At 41.0% G+C, this 20,165-nt stretch overlaps 1 protein-coding gene across 2 annotated transcripts; it reads left to right on the forward strand.

Annotated features, from left to right (window-relative positions):
• The first annotated feature begins 86 nt into the window (after positions 1-86).
• Positions 87-13,781, forward strand: ERH (ERH mRNA splicing and mitosis factor). 2 transcript variants are annotated; one of them, XM_026519651.4, is made up of 4 exons: positions 87-377; positions 3,806-3,893; positions 9,596-9,716; positions 12,326-13,781. In XM_026519651.4, the coding sequence occupies exons 1-4, from the start codon at positions 219-221 to the stop codon at positions 12,426-12,428; spliced, it is 471 nt and encodes a 156-aa protein (XP_026375436.1). In that variant the 5' UTR covers positions 87-218; the 3' UTR covers positions 12,429-13,781. The 2 variants fall into 2 exon arrangements, with proteins under 2 accessions (XP_026375436.1, XP_057174669.1); XM_057318686.1 differs by lacking the exon at positions 87-377 and adding an exon at positions 384-1,015.
• Positions 13,782-20,165: the final 6,384 nt, after the last annotated feature.

Genomic DNA, 20,165 nt, shown 5'->3' on the forward strand with positions numbered 1-20,165 from the left:
ATGCTACCGCCATTTTTGAGTAGGGCTAATGAAAGATATCTGGTTGTCAGAGTCTATCTTTGTGTTCACTGTAGCCATATGCCTGATAACGAGAGTATGGAAGATTATGTCTTGAGAAGAAATGATATTTTGCAAGTTCCGCAGCAATTCCCTGTGTATCGCATCGCCCTTATTCAAGATGGCTGAGACAGAGTCAGTATCCGCTCTAGCTGCCGGAAATGTGTGCGCCTCCATGGTCCAAAAGGCTCTTTCGCGGTGCGTTTCTGACGACTTCCGGCGGCTCCTCTCGCGGGGATTGGCTGTTGGCGGCGTTGCGGCTAAGCTCGTGTGCGGCGGCGGTGTCGGCAGCGGCTGCAGCGAGAGAGTTTGGCGCGATGGTGAGAAAGGCCTCAGCGGCTCCCCGATCCCCCGGCCTCCGGGGCGATCCCAGCCCTGTACATCTTTTCCCCAGCCCATCCAGCGCGAGCTTGCAGCTCCCCGGCCCACCAGCTTGTTACTGGACCCTTCCCCTTCCCGCCGCGGAGACGCTTGGCCTGGCACTAGGCCCCGGAGCCCGGGTCCGCCCTGCGTTTGCGCGCCCGCTTGCGGGCTTCCGCGAGGCGTGCGGTGTGGAGGATGCGCTTTCTCCCAGTTGCTGCTTGGCAGAGGGCGGCGTGGGGATACTGCTCTTTCCCTCCAGACTCTCTGGCCCAGTGTAGGAACAATGGCCGAGGGATGTCTGACAAACCTCTTTCCAAAGCTGACAGATTCAGTGTGCTGCACCCAGCGTGTGGGCCGGGAGGGGTCGTCTTCGCTTTGTAGTGTGCTTTCTCAACTATTCTCTTTTGTTTTGCTGTGCTCTGTCTTTAAATATACGTATAACATCTTTTCTCTTTCCCAAGACCCCAGATGCCTGATCTGGCGTTTCTCCCAGCCCTCAATCCTGTTCGTACTCATTCTCTTGGGACCGAAAGCTGAAAAGATAGGCTCAGCTGAGGGTCCAGCTTCCTTCGAATCTGATCGGGGTGGTAGTGGAGTGAGTGGGTATTTTGTTTGTATTTCTTATTTTATTCCACCGAAAAGGAGATGCTCCACAGGGATTACGAGGAATCATGGTTACTTCCATACTTCAGCTTTCGTTTTCTGATTGCTGCAGTTACTGTTAACAAGTTACGCAGCTGTTGTTAGCAAGGAACTTTTTGAGGTTGTACTTTTCTGAATTGAGATGTTTCAGTGTTTGACCCAAAAGGTTTCCCAGAGGGGACTAAGAATTGGAAGACTGGGTTTCCAGTTCTTGTTTTGTCATAACTAGCAACGTGACCTTGGACAAGTCTTTTTACCTCTGAGTTTCCTTCTTTCTCTGCCTTTTATGTCGCTATTTGGTATTGTGTTACAATGCTTAGATTAAAATGTGAGGAAGTGAGAGCAATTAATAACCCACTCTCGTTAGGCAAATACCAGTGATAATTCCTTCTGCGTCCAAGTAGCATTAAAAATTAGATTTTGTATATAACACAATTATTGGTTCAGTAGTCTTAAATACTTTTGCTTTATTAAAGATAAAAGCTTTAGGTGTGGGTTTTTGTGGGGTTTTTGGTAGTTTGGGAGAAGCATTTGAAGCTAATGGGCAAATCGTATGTATTCTTCTGTAGCAGTAGAATGATTCTTAGAATTCATGTGTGTGAGACTTAAAAAGTTAGTAAGGCAAGATTAACTATTCATTAAAGTGATTCACTTGTGCCTGGTAATCAGAAAGAATAAGGATTTTATTAAGGTAATTTTGCATACCTTTTCCTGATTTAGGTTTTGCAATTTTATTTTTCTGTTGGTGAGAAATTTAAGTATGTATGTATTTGCCTATATGTACTTATATTTTGCATATATATTTGTTTTTTAATAAAACCAAACGGCTTTGAAAATACCCCTAGTAAGAAGAAAGTGATCAAAACTGATTTGCGAAGTTTTATGATCTTAAAATGTTAATAGGAAAGCACTGCCACTTAAAAATAATACTCGTTTCGATTACAGATTTGTAAATTTAGTCATTTTTTGTTCTTAGTTTTTAATCCTCATCTTTGGGTAGTAAGTATTGAAAATAGTGAGGTTTGTCAGAGGTTCATTTTAAGACTAGATGTAAAAAGTAGTGTACTGAATAGCCATTTCCATATCTTTATTCTATCAAGTAAATTAGTCCCTTAATTTGCATTGGAATGAGAACAATTAATATAGTAGCAACTGGTGTGGGTAATGTACAGAGTGAGCCCTACTGCAGGACTTCTAGTGTGGTTTCTATAAAATTATTTTGTCAACATATGACCCATCGAAACTGCTGTTTTTTGAGTAGGTGACTTAGAAAAAATTCTGTATAACAAATAACTAATAAAATGCTTTCTCTGGTTTATAATGCCTATTTAACAAAGGCCTTGACTGTTCAGGTCGTTATAGGTAAGAATTACCCTTAATCTCTTGTCACCAACATCTATTTTTATCTCAGATCCTCTCAAACTTTTTATCAGAATGGATTAGTTCTTGATGGGGAGGGAGGAATGTGAGCAATTTCTTTGCTTTTTATATAGTGTTCAGAGTATTGGGGTTTTTTGGTGCTTATTCAGAAACTCTAGACCTCAACTATTCAGTTCCAATATCTTGATGGTTGAAAAGTCTAATGATTTCAAAACAGTTTGGGAGACCTGTCATAAACGATCTTTTTGGACAGTAGCACAGTAAAAGAGAAGAATGGGATTAGTTTGAGGGTTGAGTTTACCGTGAGGTTGCATCATACTTATATTTAATTAATCGACCTTACACACTTGGCAAAAGATTGGAAGGGGCCATAATTTCAATAGACCAATAGTCTGGACACATTTTTGATTATCACAGTTTTGCCCAGGAGGGGGCAGGGGTTCAAGTGCTACTAGTATTTAGTGGGAATAGGCCAGGGATGCTTCTAAATGTCCTGCAGTGCACAGGACTACCTCTATAAGGAGGACCCTTCAAGCCCAAATTGTAAAAGTGCAGAGAGTGAAAAACTGTGAAATAGACCCACTAACAAAAACATGCCCCCCACTGAGCATGATGAAGTGGAAGATGTTAAGTCTATTTGCTGTTCTTTAGGCATATTCACAGTTGTCACGGTGTGATCATCTCACTATTTCGTGTGATTCTAGTGTTTAAAAATATGTGGTTTTGAGACAGCGTAGCCTCTGAAGGTGAGTCATCTACTGGGTGAATAGTTAATGGTTTTTCTAGGGTAATGTTAACTATATATTAATTTTATACTGCCCATTTATCTTCTGCCTTCACGTTAGAGTCTAAGCCCTGGATAAGTTGTGACTCCACTGTTATGCTAAGGTTGGAAAAAAACATAAATCAGATCCAGTGCTTATAGTCATTAATAGTGTTTCCCTTTTTCTTCTTTTTATCAGCCTACATAGGAGTTTTTTATTAAGGGACTTAATAGGGCTAGAGATAGAAAGTGACCAGTGGAGATAGAAAATCAAAGTGGGTTTAAGATCTAGTTGGGGAGGAAGATGGGAAAGAAAAAAACAGTACAAGGTAGCTTATGCTGGAATGCTTACAGGCAGTAAATACAAGTTGGAGAAAGCAGCCCTTAAGGACTGGAAGACCTTACAGAGACTTTACAGAGAAGCTGTCTGCCCACGTTCTGACACCATGCTTGCACAAAGACATAAATGTAGGATGAGCACCCTAATTAATAGTGTTTTAATAACCAGTGATCATTGTGTCATGACTGGGGATTTTCTCTCACTATGAATTTCTCAAATATGAGTTAGAAACTTATGTTGAAATCACTTTCCCCCTACAGTCTCACACCATTTTGCTGGTACAGCCTACCAAGAGGCCAGAAGGCAGAACTTACGCTGACTATGAATCTGTGAATGAATGCATGGAAGGTGAGTTTAAACACTAATCAAGAGTTTCTGTTTTTGTTTTCTTGACCTTCACTATTAGAACATGTCTCTTTTAGGAACTGGGCTTGTTTTTCCTCCACATTTCTTGAATAATAAATTTGAGCAGGGAAGGAAGACATTAAGGAGCATATTTATTGAATATTGAAACATTGATTATATATATTATCGTTCTGCAAGTATTTTTTTTATCCAGCTCATGGTTACAATGAATGACTCTCTGATGCCTCCCTTTGTTATGTTGATAGTCCATTATTTGTTATGTAAATATCTTACAGTTATTCCTTGTGTATTCTGGTTAAACTCAAGCACTATAGAGTTAAGACAGGCTCTAGGGATACCTTCAGAACCTATTAGTCTGCAGTCTGCTCATTGAACAAATAAACATTAAAAGCTGTTGAGGTTTGGTTACACTCCATCAGAGTGTTAGGAAATAAAAATTAGCTCAGAGAATAAAGGCAAATGGAACCAAATAAGTATAATTTATTGTGCATTTGATAAGCTGACACCACCCTGAAGGGAACTGTTAGCCCTTAATGTGTCTTTACTCAGTAAACCATTAGATGAGAGCACGTAGATTGGATCATCACAAATTGGATTCATCCTTACATTTAATCATTATATCAAGTAAACCAGTTGTGCACATCTTGCACCCTTTTTAGCAAATTATCGATTCTTCACTTCTTCCTACAAAGATTTTACATTCACTGTTTTTGCTGCTGGGCATGTCTCTGAATTTGTTGATCATCCAAAGCTAACTGGGTTAGCCTTAGAGTCTGTCCTTGTAAAGCCAACAATGGGTAGATCTGTGGGGAAAAACTACTGGTAATAATTAGAGACGTCTTCTAGGTAGTTGGCACCATGCCTTTCCGATTGCAGGTTCTCTTTAAAAGAAGAGCAGCTCTTCTTCTTCCCTCATTTCAGGACCCTTCCTCTGCTGACTGTTAGGGTAGACTTTGTGCACGTGCTGCATTGGCACGTTAGTGCCTTACCTGGGTTATCACGTTTGGTCTTTGATTCTGCAGTACTCTGCCAACCTCTGCTGATTTTAGTAAGGCCTAACTTTTTCTTTTTAATTAATACACTTTATTTCTAGAGCAGTTTAAGGTTTACAGAAAAACTGAACAGAAAATACACGAGTTCCCGTGTACTTCCTTTCCGTACCTCCAAGGTTTCCCCATTAATAACACCTTACATTGGTGTGGTACGTCTGTTACAGTTGATGAACCCAGTTTTTTTGTTTTGTTTTGTATTTTAAGGATTAATTATTTGAGAGAGAAAGAGCGCATGAGCGCATACAGGCACAAGTGGGGGGTGGTGTAGAGGGAGAAGCAGACTCCCTGCTGAGGAGGGAGCCGGATGCAGGGCTTGATCCCAGGACCCTGAGATCATGACCTAAGCCGAAGGCAAGATGCTTAACCAGCTGAGCCACTCAGGTGCCACAATGAACCCAGTATTGATATGTTGATACATTATTATTACTAACTAAAGTCTACTATTAACTAAAATCTATTATTATTAATTAAAGCTTATATTGGCCTCATTCTTTGTGTTGTACAGTTCTGTGGGTTTTACCAAATATATAACATCATATATCCATTGGTATAGTATCATACAGAATAGTTTTCACTTACCTAAAAATCCGTGTGCTCCACCTGTTCATTCCTCCTCCCCACTTCACCCTTTGCCCCGACAACTATTGGTCTTACTGTCACCTCCATAGTTTTGCCTTTTCCAGAATGTCATAGAGTTGGAATCATTACCATATGTAGCCCTTTCAGACTCGCTTGTTTCACTCAGCAATATGCATTTGAGGTTCTTCCATGTCTTTTTAATTAATAGATTTAGTGTTTTTGGAGTAGTCGTAGGTTTACAGGAGAATTGATTGAAAAGTACAGAGAATTCCAGCACGCCCCTTCTTCCCTACCCTGTCCTTCCAGTTTCCCCTGCTACTTACATCCTGTATTAGTGTGATACATTAGTTACCATTGTAGAACCAATACTGATACATTATTATTGACTAAAGCCCATAGTTTACATTAGAGTTCAGTCTTTGCTTTGGCCATTTTAGGAGTTTGGCTTATATAATGACAGGTATCTACCATTTACTGCCCTAAGAATCTCTAGTGCTTCACCTGTTCTCGCCCCAAGCTGCTGGCAACCACTGATCTTTTTAATGTCTCCATAGCATCACCTTTTCAAAAATCTCATGTAGCTGAAATTATACAGTATATGGCTTTTTCAGGTTGGTACTTTCACAAAACGGTGTTTTTTTGTTTGTTTTTTAAAGATTTTATTTATTTATTTGAGAGAGCACAAGGAGGGGGAGGGGCAGAGGGAGAGAGACAGGCAGACTCCCTGCTGAGCAGAGATCTCCGAAGTCAGAAATTTCACTGATTGAGCCACCCAGGCGCCCCCAAAAGAGTGTGCTTTTAAGAGTCTTCAATATCTTTCCATGGCCTGATACCTCATTTCTTTTTATTGCTGAGTAATCCATCATTTGGATATACTGCAGTTTGGTTATCCATTTACCTGCTGAAGAATTGCTTCCGGGTATTGGCAGTTCCGATAAGGCTGCTATAAACATTTGAGTGCAGGTTTCTGTGTGGACCTGTTTTCAGCCCCTTTGGGTAAATACTAAGGACTGTGATTGTTGCATCATATGTAAGATCGTGTTTAGCTTTGTAAAAAGCTGACAAACTGTCTTCAGATGTGGCCGTACCGTTTTGCATTCTCACCAGCAATGAATGGGAATTCCTGTTGCTGCACATCCTTCGCAGCATTTGGTGCTGTCCGTGTTTTGGATTTCTGTCATCCTAACAGGTACATAGCGATATCTCGTTTTAGTTTGTAGTTTTCCAACGACATGATGTTGAGTATCTTTTCATCATGCTTATTTGTCACCTGTATATCTTCCTTGGTGAGGTATCTGTTCGGATCCCTTGCCCACTTTTTAATTGAGGTGGTTTTTTTTAATTGTTGAGTTTTAGGAGTTCTTTGTATATTTTGGATGCTTGTCCTTTATCAGATACATGTTTTGCAGAGATTTTCTCCCAGTCTGTGGCTTGTCTTTTCACTTTCTTGATAGTGCCCTTTGAAGCACAAAAGGTTTAAGTTTTGATGAACTCCGGTTTATTTTTTTCTTCTCATGGTTTTGGTGCCATATCTGAGAATCCATTGCCTTGTTCAAAGTCATGAAAATTTGTGCCTGTATTTTCTTCCAAGTGTGTTATAGTTTGGGCTCTTACATTTAGGTCTCTGGCCACTTATGATGTGAAGTGTGGGCCCAACTTTATTCTTTCGTTTGTGACTCTCCAGTTGTCCTAGCACCATTTGTTGGAAAGACTGTTCTTTCTTCATCAAGTTTTGTCTTTGTATCCTGGTCAAAAAGCAATTGACCATAAATGTGAGGGTTTGTCTGTGGATCCTCTTTTCTATTCCGTTGATCTGTATAGCCATACTGATGTAGAAGCAGTACCACACTGTCTTTATTGGTGTAGTTTCGTAGTAAGTTTTGGAATTGGTAAGTGTGAGTCTTCCAGCTTTGTTCTTTTTCAAGATCTTTTGGGTTATCCTGGGCCTCTTGTATTTTCGTATCAAATTTAAGATCAGCTTGTCAATTTCTACAAAACTAGGTTGGATTTTTGATAGGGATTTCATTGAATTTACAGATCATTTTGGGGGTCATTACCATCTTTTTTTTAAAGATTTATTTATTTGCGAAAGAGAGAGCATGAGCGGGAGTGGGGAAGCAGACTCCCCACTGAGCTGGGAGCCTAATGAGGGGCTCAGATCTCAGGACCCTGAGATCATAACCTGAGCCAAAATCAGGAGTTGGTTGCTTAACTGTCTGAGCCACCCAGGTGCCCCTGGGGAGCATTACCATTTTAATATTAAGTCTTCTGATCATGAACATGAGATCTTTCATTTATTTAAATCTTTACTTTCAGTGACATTTTGTAGTTTTCAGTGTACGTTCTATGCTTTTTTTTTTTTAATTAAATTAATTCCTAAGAATGTTAATTTTTGATGCTGTAGTACATGGAGCTGTTAATTTCAGATTGTTTATTGTTGGGGTATAGAAATGCAGTTGAATTTTGTGTATTAACTCATATCCTGCAATTCTGCGGCAGTCATTTATTAGTTCTAATGGTTTTGTACGTGCGTGTGTGTGTGGTTTCCTTAGAATGTTCTGTATACAAGATGGTGTCCTCTGTGCAGAGAGATAGTTGCACTTCTTTTTTTTCCAGTCTGAATGCCTGTTGTTTCTTTGTCTTGTCAAATCACCCTGGCCAGAACCTCCAGTAAAATGTTGACTACAGATGACAAGAGTAGATAGTCTAGTGTTCTACAGGAATACTCTGAGTGGGAAAGTATCCAGTCTTTCACCTTTAAGTATGATGGTAGCAGTGGGTCAGTGCCTTTTTAAGATACATGGTGAATACATTTTCCTGATTTTTGTTGCCTTTCTACTTTGACCTTTCTGTTCAATAACTCATGAGTGATACTCTCTGATCACATTGTGATGTATCAGTACCAGTCAAAAACCCTAACTCAGCTTTTCATAGATCTGTAGTTGAATATTACTTACTTCTTTTTTCTTTTTTGAATATTACTTTCTATTGGGAAATTTACGAATTTAGAGTTACAGGAAGGACCTGAGTGTAGAGGATAGGACATGCTTTCCCAGATGATGTTTACTCACTTGTTCATTCATCATAGCGGCATTAAAAGCATTTGACAGTGGGAGTGGACAGAAAAGGTTATGTTTCCATTGTGTGGGAAAAGAGGAGTAGGTCAATGAATAAAAAATAATGTGCTCTTTAGATAATTATGTTAATGTGTGCTTGCTATCAGTGATTTTGTTCGTTTTATTGTCTTTTGATGACTTACATTTGAGTGCTTACATGCTCTTACCGGTGCTAATGCTTTTATACGCATAATTTCACATAACCTTCACCATAGCTCCATCAAGAATATTGTTGTCCTTACCATTTGACAAGTAGGGTTCTGGGGATGGCGTCATTAGTAAAGGACAGAACTAGAATTCAAGCCTCTGAATCCAGAGTCCAGCCTTTTAAGATATTTTATGACAATCTCTTTCTCCGTGCCAGTTTTGTTTTTGCATTGTATCAAAATTTGAAAGCAGGATAGAAGAAGCCTCTATTTGTCATCCATTATTCCCAAATGTGGTGTTTTTCTGAGGCTTTAGGAATATTTGTTTATTGAAAAACCTGGTAAGACCCACACTGTCATCACTTGTTTGAACTCTTGTATGACAAGTCTTTAAAGTTGTTTTTGACCTACCTGGTGACTTGAAGTAATCATTTTATTTTATTTTTAAGGCATAAAATACTTAACATTCTGGCGGATATATAAAATTAAAAGAAATTTGCTAGTGACAAACGTTAAAACAAAAAGTGACCAACTTACTGTTTTTTTCCACAGACCAACTTTATAAAAATAAAATACTGTGGGGCTGCCTGACTGGCTCAGTCAGTGGAGCACGTGACTTTCGATCTCAGGGTTCTAGGCTCAAGCCTCACATTGGATGTAGAGATTAGTTTTAAAAATTAAATCCTTAAAAAAATTAAAGTATTATGGCATTGCTATATATATGTTATATATATGCTATTCATATCTAAAGTTTATACAATTGTAAGATCTTGGTTTTTCTCCTCTCTTAGGCGTTTGTAAAATGTATGAAGAACATCTGAAGAGAATGAATCCCAACAGCCCCTCTATCACATACGATATCAGTCAGTTGTTTGATTTTATTGACGATCTGGCAGACCTCAGCTGCCTTGTGTAAGTATGAGCCACCATGTCTTCTAAGGTGTATTTTTCTGTTGTTTATCCAGGTGTTTGAGGTGATTTATGGTATTGGGAGCTCACTCTATGCCTGACACTGATCTTTGCATTTTTTTTTTTTTTTTAAGATTTTATTTATTTATTTGACAGAGAGAGAGGGAACACAAGCAGGGGGAGTGGGAGAGGAAGAAGCAGGCTCACAGCGGAGGAGCCTGATGTGGGGCTCGATCCCAGAACGCCGGGATCACGCCCTGAGCCGAAGGCAGACGCTTAACCGCTGTGCCACCCAGGCGCCCCTGATCTTTGCATTTTGACTACTGTGTAGTAATATTTCATCTACATATGGCTCATAAGTTAATTTGGCAACATAACGGTAAAGGCACAGGAAAAGCTTGAGAATTTTGCTAAGATGGCAGAGTATGCATAATTAGTATGCAGAGAGAATTCTGTGAAGTTCAAAGTGTTGATCTGGGTTTCTTAAACCAAAGTTGTTTGTTTTTTGCTTTTGTTTGTCTGTGTGTGTTTTCCCTCAAAGTCTTTGTCCTAAAGCAATTGGCTTTGGGTTAAAACTAAGATGATTCTGTTTTCATGACAAAGGAAAATGAGAGTACCTTATAATGAGATGATCTTCAGTCATCAGGTGCTTGAATATGATATGCCAGATACTGTCCTAGAAGTAAATATGTTTCTGAAAAATTTATATGTCCTACTCACAGGCACTTCCTGTGACTCCTGGATTATGACCGGGGCCAGGCCCGGACTTGCTGTTTCACCAAAGATTCCTGTTGAACACTTGTATTTTCTCGGAATATTCGAGTTTTACTTTGCTAACTCAAAACATTCCAGTGATTCGGGTCTGGTCTTTAATGAAGTATGTTAATAAGAAAGTTTTGTGTGGTTTTTTTTTTAATGGGTTTTTTTTGTTGTTGTTTTTAAAGATTTTATTTGAGAGAGAGCATGCGTGAGAGCACGAAAGTTTTGTTGGGGTGCCTGGGTGGCTTAGTTGGTTAAGCATCGGACTCTTGATTTTGTCTCAGGTCATGATCTCAGGGTCTTGGGATTGAGCCCTGCGTTGGGCTCCATGCTTAGTGTGGACTCTGTTTGTCCCTCTCCCTCTGCCTGCCTCTCACCCTGCTTGTGTGCTCTTTCTGTGAAATAAATAAAATCTTTAAAAAAAATGGTATCTACTCGCAGGGTTGTAGTAAGGATTAAGTGAGTTGATCCAGGTAAGTACTCAATTGATAAATTAGATATTTTATCTTTCTAAAGTATCCCTAAGGTTTTTATTATTTTTTTTTTTTAGGCAAAGTGCATCTTTGTCTCTCTTGGATGCCATGTAGTGTTTCTACCACGTGTTGCACGTGGCTTTAAAACACTGAAGTGAATTGTATTTGTGCAATCTCTGGTTACTTATTGTCTGCTTTTTTTATACTCTAACCTTAGTATTTTACCCCAAAAATGATTTTATTGCTTAACCAACGAGATTTCAGTGGTAGGTCGCCTGGAATGTTTGTACTATTGAGTCTTCTAAAGATATGTTGAGTGGTTGGCTATTCAGTGATACCTTGGTCTCAGACGCCTGGAGTCCCACTGGAGTCTCATTGCTAATGCCGCCGGTCCTTGCTGTCCTGACCCTCCTCTTCTGATTGGAGCCATTTTGAAGCTTGTTACATCTTCCAGTAATTCTCTACCAGCCTCTAGCATGATTTTTTTTTTTTTTAAAGATTTTATTTATTTATTCGACAGAGATAGAGACAGCCAGCGAGAGAGGGAACACAAGCAGGGGGAATGGGAGAAGAAGAAGCAGGCTCATAGTGGAGGAGCCTGATGTAGGGCTCGATCCCAGAACGCCGGGATCACGCCCTGAGCCGAAGGCAGACGCTTTACCGCTGTGCCACCCAGGCGCCCCTCTAGCGTGATTTATTTTAAAAAGCAAATCCTAGGGCACCCAGGTGCTTCAGTCAGTTAAGTGTCTGCCCTCGGCTTAGGTCGTGATCCCAGGGCCCTGGCATCGAGCCCCGTGTTGGGCTCCGTGCTCACCGGGGAGTCTCTTCTCCTCCCTCTGCCCCCCGCCCCAGCACTCGCTCTCTCTCAAAGAAATAAATAAAATCTTAAAAAAAAAAAAGGCGCAAATCCTGAAATATAGGCTAAAAGATTTCTTTAACACTGTACGGGGCAGAAATCTTTGTGGTAGTAACATGGTTTTTTTTTTAAGGATTTTTTAGTTAATTCTAAATAAATTTAGCAAATCTCAAGTTTGTACCAGTGTTTGGTTTTATATTTTAATTACTAAAGAAACCATATAACTAGGGGAAAGAACACATGGTTTCTGGTCATACTTTGCCAAGAAGTAAGTGTGTAACACCTTGAGCATTTAACTTAAGATTTCTAGACGTTGGTTTCTTTTTCTGCTATAAGATTGTACTTGGTCTAAAGTTCCTATCGCTTAAAATCCAATGGTAATGTAAGCAGCTCTTTTATGTTTTCATTAAGTTCATGTATAAACATGTACACCAGTGCCATCATTGGGCAGTTACAATTCAGGGTTTGAAAAACACGATAGCGATCGACCATTATAACCTTGCTTCTACCTTTCTGTTCCTCAGTTACCGAGCTGATACCCAGACATACCAGCCCTATAACAAAGACTGGATTAAAGAGAAGATCTACGTGCTCCTCCGTCGGCAGGCCCAACAGGCCGGGAAATAGTTGAGTTGGAAGCAGTAGGGGGATGGGGGTGGGCTTGGAACACAGGTGTGTACAGCGTGCTGTAGTAGGAGTTTTGTATTATAGTAATCCTGTTTCCATTTTGGTATACTCTAGCCAGGATTGAATGTATTAGATGAAATGTGAGGATCTTGTTCAATCTGAAACCCCCATTGCTTCCTTCCCCCCCTTTTTTTTTTTTACTTAAACATTTTTATGGTAATTTAGATGGAAGTTGTCGGTTGATGTTGGTTCCAGTCCTTCAAACTGTTCATACCTGCTTTATAACATTCACTGTACTAACCCTTCTTCAGGTTGGGGTGGGGGGGGTGGTGACAGTTCAGTTATGTCCTCAAGATAAAGTCTTAGTGAAAAAGGAATAAATGTTCTTTAGTTATATTTTCCCCTTGAGTGATTTTTTTTCCTGGTCTCTGAACATTGAATTTTCTTACAAAGCATTATCAGTTTCAAAACCGGTAGGCTACCACACAAAATTCAAAGAAAGCTTATGTATGTGTTGAATACATTTCACTGTGGTTTATGTGAGGCTAACAAGCTTTTACCTCATTTTCCCAGCCTTGTAAATGAATCTTGATTGTAGCTCTAAGGTTTGTACTTGCTATTGATGCAAACGTTATGAAAGATTTTTCTGGTGACATTTTCTGCAGCAGCAGCCAGCTTAGTTCCTTAGTTTTGGTCCTGTACTCTTTCTGGGAGTGCCCTTCTCCGAGCCTTCAGCAGTTGAACATGGTTTGCTACTCCTGTATGAAAGCTCTAAGGGTGACGGAAAGACCACAGAAAAGGACAAGATAATCTTGCTTTTAATGGAAAGAGTGTTGATCACACTGTGACTCGAACATACACTGTACTGTACCTCCAGTCATCCCAAGTGTGCACGCGTTCCCTGATTGTGCCGTTCGCACACTTCACCAACAGCCAGGATCTTTCTACACTCTAAGGTGGGCAGGTTTTTTGGAGGCTTGTGACCAGCTTTCCCCATGTCCCTGGCCTACTCCCACATTAGAGCCTTAACTATTCTTCCTATTTTTACGCAGAATGAGATTCTGAGTTAGTAGTTACATTTGCTCACTTCGTGTGTGGAATAGTTATTCTATTAATGGACTGTCATCACTGTATCAAAGGATCATTAAAATTAGGGTGCCTTGGGGTGCCCGGGTGGCTCAGTCGGTTAAGTGTCTGCCTTCGCCTCAGGTCATGATCCCGGGGTCCTGGGATCAAGCCCCGCATCGGGCTACCTGTTCAGCAGGGAGTCTACTTCTCCCTCTCCCTCTGCTCCTCCCCCCTGCTTATGGTCTCTCTCTCTCTCAAATAAATAAAATCTTTTAAAAAATAAAATTAGGGTGCCTTATTAAGTTAAGTATAGCTGTAGTTAATATTTCACTGAATCAGCTAGATTTTAAAGCTAAAATGTTCTCAGTGAAAGAGGAATAGATCCAAAAGTAAGATTGTGTTGCTTTTCATTTGGTCTGTCCTGCCAGCATCATTTTATTTCTATAACAGATGGGATCTTGTCTTCAATTTTTGAAAAATATTCTAGAGCACATCTGGGGGGAATGCGACCCCTTGATACTCAGATACAATACAGTTTCTAATATTGGGCTTAGAAAGGAAAATATGATTTTCTAAGGAAAGTGGAAAACATCTGGGTCCTAGATGTTGGGTGGTGAGAGCAAAGGGGAAGGGAGCAGTGTTTCAGATCATATTTTATAAGGCTTAAGGAAGAATAAATGTGGCTTATAATAATATATATATATAAGGGTTAAGATATAAATGTCCAGCATCACACAGAAAAGGAGCAGAAGTACCTTTCATTGTGGAGGTGAAGTCTGTGATAAAACCTTCAGTGGTTTGGCCACGCTGTAGCCACCATTCCCCTGTTGTTAAGGAGTTGGTGTATTGATTGTGTGGCCTTTCCCCAACCACAAGTAAAACAGGTCTGATTTCTGTTCATACAATGGTATTTTACACTGCTACCTGCAAGTGAAACCTACAAATTACAAAATTCTTGGTTCTCTTATCCATCTTGTGTTATATCCTGAGCATTTCTAAGATATTTCTCGACAATGTTTCTTCTCTCTCAGCATTTGATCTAAGAGGTTACAGGAGTGTAAAAGGGGGATTTTAACTGTCTCACTTCACTAGCAGTTTTTGGGCTTAAAATATTTGCAGCACCTTACTAAACACCTTGGGCATTGTTTGGACAAGTTATGTATCTTCTGTCGTTTGCGTTGGGAATGCTGGAAGCCTGTTTTCCTTCCAGCAGCAGACTAGACAGGGTTAGAAAGAGGACAGGGCAGTTCTTAGTATGACATCATACTCGTATGAGTTTGGCCCTTCCTTAATCATACTTGTTTTTACTAATTTTTCAAAGATCAAGAATGAAAATCGGCAGAAATAAATGAACTGTTACATAAATTTCATTAACATTTGTACAGATACATTTAGAAGAAAGACTATTAATCTGTGTGTTGGTGTAAAGCTCCTAACATTATACCACTTAGGCATATCGTTTATTTCCTGCTTAGGAAACATTTACATACATCTTACTTAATCCGCACAGCAGCCCTTTGAGATTGGAAGTAATTGTTCCTCTATTAATGGTGAGAAAATAGGTTCAGACTGTTCAAGTCCCTCACCCAGATAACACAGCATAACCACAAAAGATTTTACTGCCGAAAAAGACATGGTCTTAATCTCAGATCTTGAGGAGAGTAGGGAGCCCCCACAAAACGAATAGCTGTGAGCTAGATAAAGACTCTCCGGTGCCTGTCAAAAGAAGCTTTTTAGATTCATAAGACCTGAATAGGTCTCATTTGTCACCAGTTTAATCAAAAGCATACGGGACACAAAACAGCTTGTCAGCCCAGCATTATGGAGTGTTTCTCTTCCATCGGAGTCGTCCTCATGGCAGTTCACGCAGTAATCCAAAAATCGTTCTCTGCACACACAAACAATAGCTCAGGTGCAAGAGCTGCACTGGCCTAGAAGCCTTGTGTACCAACAGGAGCCACCATCTCTTGTCAGAACTCCATAGACTTAGCTTCTAGGTCACCAAGAGACCTGCCCCAGTTATAAGTCACAGTATTCAGAGAAGCACAAAGTTCCACCCACCCACCAGGAATTTGTAGTTTTCACTCACTTTTAGTATTAATGATCAGAGGACATTTTACCATCAACGATCTTGTCTAGTAATATATTCCACCATATTTTTTCTTAAGAATAGAGCTAGAAAGTCAACCCAAGGTCAAATTTGGCCATAGAGCAGAAGTTTTGCTAATCCTTCACAGATACTTAAGAAGTGCAAGATGGCACGCACATTTAGTTTACTTTCATGCAGGAGGTGACATTTGAGCTGGGCCTTGAAAAGTGGCTCAACTTGGAAAATAGGAAACTAGAACAGGAGAAGTAACAAGGTAGTAAACACTGTAATGTTTGAGGAACAGCAAGGAAGCCATTGTGGCTGGCGTAAACCGAGTATTTAGGAGAGCAGTGGTGTAAAGGCCAGGAAAGCTAGTAGTGGGACGCCTGGAACATGAAGCTACGGTGTTTAACTTTGTAGGCTGTGAATAATCTTTAAAGATTTTTAAGGCAAACCTGTCAGATCTGCATTAGGAGGATGAAATTCAGTGCTCTGTGTAGACTAGATGGGAAAACTGGAGAATTTCATGTCCCAGAAACCAAGACGAGAATTTTTCAGCGAGACAGGTAAGATGAGGAATTGTAGAAAGGCTTTGGATTTGGAATTAGGCGTTTTTTTCAGGAGTGTACCATGAAGACAAAAACCAATTTGCAGGTGAAGAGTCCAGGAAATAGCGAAGACTAGGCAGGGAAGGCAAAGTTCACGAGAACTTGAAAGAAGGAAGGGGTAATATAGAATGATGAGTTGGAAGGCCAGGTGTTTTTGTTTTTTTTATAAAGGCAATTTGTCCATGTACATAAGTAATGTACGGAAGGCATGGATCTAAGATTTTAAAAACTTATTATAATATATACATAATCATACGTAATAAGCATGATATGGAAAGGTTAACTTTGAAGCTAATGTACCATTGTATGGCCATTATACTTCAAACAAAACAACCCAGCAAAGCTCCAGACTGCACACAAAGGCAAGTGAGTGATGGGCTAAGATGTAAGAAGGGGCTGAGAGACTGAAATCACGAAGAAATTCGGGAGAGAATTTAGAAGAGGCTACATGATGGTCTGAGGGGAATTTCAGCGATAGAAACCTGAGAGGGGATAATTTCTTAGTGATTCACTTTCCTGTCTCCCGTACTACATCGTTCTCTCCTTGGAAGACTGATCTAAGAAAGACGTCTTACCTTTGAAGACAGTAGTAGTCCTTTCAGCTACATTTAGAGATCCCGTGTCAACTTATCTAGCATACTCCTTTCTTTTTTACAATTATATGCTTTAACTAGATACTCAATTTGGGGCATGCTGTGAAGAGCTTGGCTTAAAAGCCTCCTTGTGCCAAAGGTAATTTTCTTTATGCTTTTCAAGAGAGTGGGGAGAAGGCTAATGAGGACTGATTATATCACTTAACTGAGACAGGCCCTATGTCTTTGTCAACAGATGTTTGAATTTAAGGTCTTTGGACTGTAAGAAAAATGGGCTAGATCATGGTTTTTTCCTTGGAAGCCTGAGGTTGATGGGTTGCCATGGAAATCTAACTCTAACTCACTTACTGGCATTTGTTGTGGATTACCTACTCTGTTCTAGGACCCCCCAGGCTTGGCCAATTATATTGCCCCCCTAGTCTGAGGAAGAAAGAGTATGTTTGAGTCTTTTAGTTCCTGCTCCAGAGTGAACAATTTGAGGAGCATTTAACAATGCTGGGCCACGTCTCCCCAATGGCCCTGGACATTCTGGAGATTGCTTTGTCCTTGACACTGACATTGGGCCCAGATTGTGTTGGAAGCATGGTTACCCACTTCCTTTCACCTATAATGCAATTCCAAGAGGAATTACCATAAGGCCCTTCCAGTTTTTAAGCAAGTCCCAGTAGGAGGCTGCGGTTGGCTGGGGGGTGGCTGGGGGTGGCGGCGGCGGCGGCAGGGGCAGGGGGCAGGGAGTTAACCTCATACTGCCCCTTCAGAGGAGTGTTATGAAAGGATCTGAAGGTACAGGTACTGAAAGGCCACTGAGGGCAAATGCTCATTAGTATGTAGCCCTGATGCAGCTCTTTGGGATCTCTCGAGGTAGGAAGTCTTGATTCCCCAGCATTTGGTGATATCTCTGAGCCAGGTCCTCTCTGGATCTGTTCAAGTACGTTGGATTGAGAAATTATACCTTTCCTTCATGTAAAAGGCTAATGATCTCTACTTAGTAGAGTATTGGAGGCCGGCGTGCCCATATGTGAACAGATGGTCACTGTAATATTGCCCGGTAATCCCTGCAATTGACCAACCGAGATATTGAGACTGGGCAGTTTGTATAAAGGATTCTGTATCACTCTTTGCATGGACCACCCAGCAGTGAGTCAGTGCTGGCGCTCAACATAGAACAGGCTGTCCCGAGAGGCCATAGATAGGGAAGGATCCCTCAGGCTCCCCTACCCCCACCGTGGACAGCCCACCAGGGCTCAGACAGCCCCCACCTGGCCACCTTCTGCGTGGGCACCTCCCCCCACTTAGCCTCTGACTCCCCCTTCCGTGCCGTGCCACTCCCTCATGGGCCTTTCTCAACTTGCTCACCCATAAAGATGATTTCACATGGTAAACATTTATATGACTGGCGGCTCTAACAGCAGTTGTGCTGTTTACATCTCATTTTCAGTGTTTATCTTAATCCTCAGGACAAATGTAAAGCTTTATGATTATTATTACAAAACGAACTCTTAAGAATTTTGTGCATATTTACATATGTATGTGTGTGTATATAATATACATAAAACATATATATGTTATACTTTAAGTTTGTTCTTCAGAAATATTTAAAACAATACTACCAGAAAGAAGTCGAGAAAAATTCATATATAAAGTCATCCCTGTACCTTTATAGAGGCCTAGGACCCTCTGGCAGTCCAGCCACAGCTGGTCAAAGAATCTTATTCACCTTCCAGCACCTGGCTCTCTAATGGGCTGTCCTGTAGCCCTGGGAAACATCAGAAGGCCTGATAAAAATGCAAGGGTTGCTGTCTTCTTTACCTTCTCTATTAAGCTATTTCAAGAAATGTTTTAATATTACTGAAGTTGCAGGTAGAGTCGGTAGAGTGTGCAACTCTTGGTCTCGGGGTTGTGAGTTCGAGCCCCACGTTGGGTATAGAGATTACTTAAAAAAATTTTTTTTTAAAAAATTAAAAAATAAAAGAAGATAAAAATAGGGAGACAAAACATAAGAGATGTAACTATAGAAAAGAAACTGAGGGTTGCTGGAGGGGAAGTGGTTGGAGGGATGGGGTAACTGGGTGATGGGCATTAAGGAGGGCACTTGAATCATTGAATTCTACCTCTGAAACTAGTAATACACTATATGTTAATTAAATTAAGTTTGAAGAAAAAAAATTTACTAAAGTAAAATTACTAAAGTTGTGAAGCACATGGGTGATAATCCTGGTGTGGTCATAATCTTGTTTTGCCTTGATCCTTCAACATCGCCTTTTTTTTTTTTTTCATTGTTTTGCATTTGATCCACTGTTCCTGTTAGAAATTAAGGGTGAAAAAGAAGGGAGTGCAGGAGCCTGCCTCCTCCTCTCACCGGTATGGATTCCATCAGCATTGTGAAGGAATTATTGCAACGTTTTTTAGGTTTGGCAATGGTATTGTTATTTTTTTAAGGTACCTTTTAGAATAGGTACTGAAATGTTTTCAGATAAAATGACACAGTATCTGTAATTTGTTTCAAAATAATCCAGAAGTATAGAGATGCAACAAGATTAGTCATAAATTGATCATTGTCGAATCTGGCGGTGTTATTAATGCCTTCGCTTTTTTACGTGCTCGAAAAAGTTAAAAACAAAAACCAGTTGAGAATGCGGTGACAATCCTGTCCTGACTCCCGCGCGGCTCTCACGCCGTTTCTGAGGCTGGCGAGGAGCCCGTCCCTCAGTCCTCTGCCTCCCGCCCTCATGTTCACTACTCTCCAGCCTGGAACTCTGCCCAGCTCCCTCCCCAGCACCTGAGCCCGGCCAGAGCAAATGCCGCCTTCTCCCAGCGGGACAGATTTGGGTCACAGATGAAGCCTTTGCTCTACAATTGGGCCACTCGGGCGGAGGAACTCAGGGAGCTGCTGTGCTGGGTGGCTGGGTCAGGCTGGCCGTCTGCAAGCCCGAGCCACGGAGCCACCGAAGCTACATTTCTGACACATGCTAATGAGCTTCCTTCAGGCTTGTAAACAGAGTCAGCGCTTCACGCTAAATCCTGGGGGAGTTTAGCCACCTTCGCTTAGCCATCTCCCTAGTCTGCTTCTGACTGGACACGAGCGCCAATGTGAAAGGGGGCATGCCCACCCCTGACAGCTGCACAAAGCCAGGTTTTCCAAAGCGGCCAGCTCTGCCCAGCCTCAGGCTGGGTCACTGTATGTGACATGTCGCTCCTGTTAGAGAAGAGCACATGTGTTTTCTGCACGCCCAATTTCAAGCCGCTCCACCCATCTCCATGATCGTCCTCAGTCTGGTTGGGACATGAGCCGTCCTACAGGGGGCCAAGGGAACTGTGCCAGGAGTCAGAAGGACTCATTAGGCTGCTACTTGACAGCTGATTTTGTCATGCTACCTTC

Source organism: Ursus arctos, unplaced genomic scaffold (genome assembly GCF_023065955.2).
Source record: "Ursus arctos isolate Adak ecotype North America unplaced genomic scaffold, UrsArc2.0 scaffold_25, whole genome shotgun sequence".
NCBI classification, from domain to species: domain Eukaryota; kingdom Metazoa; phylum Chordata; class Mammalia; order Carnivora; family Ursidae; genus Ursus; species Ursus arctos.

What these genes read in the sequence shown, in the direction of transcription:
- ERH (XM_057318686.1), top strand. Translation starts at nt 704, where the DNA reads ATGGCCGAGGGATGTCTGACAAACCTCTTTCCAAAGCTGACAGATTCA. An exon ending in CTGATCGGGGTGGTAGTGGA is followed by an intron (nt 1,016 to 3,805) that starts GTGAGTGGGTAT and finishes TTCCCCCTACAG; the next exon opens with TCTCACACCATTTTGCTGGT. An exon ending in TGTGAATGAATGCATGGAAG is followed by an intron (nt 3,894 to 9,595) that starts GTGAGTTTAAAC and finishes CTCCTCTCTTAG; the next exon opens with GCGTTTGTAAAATGTATGAA.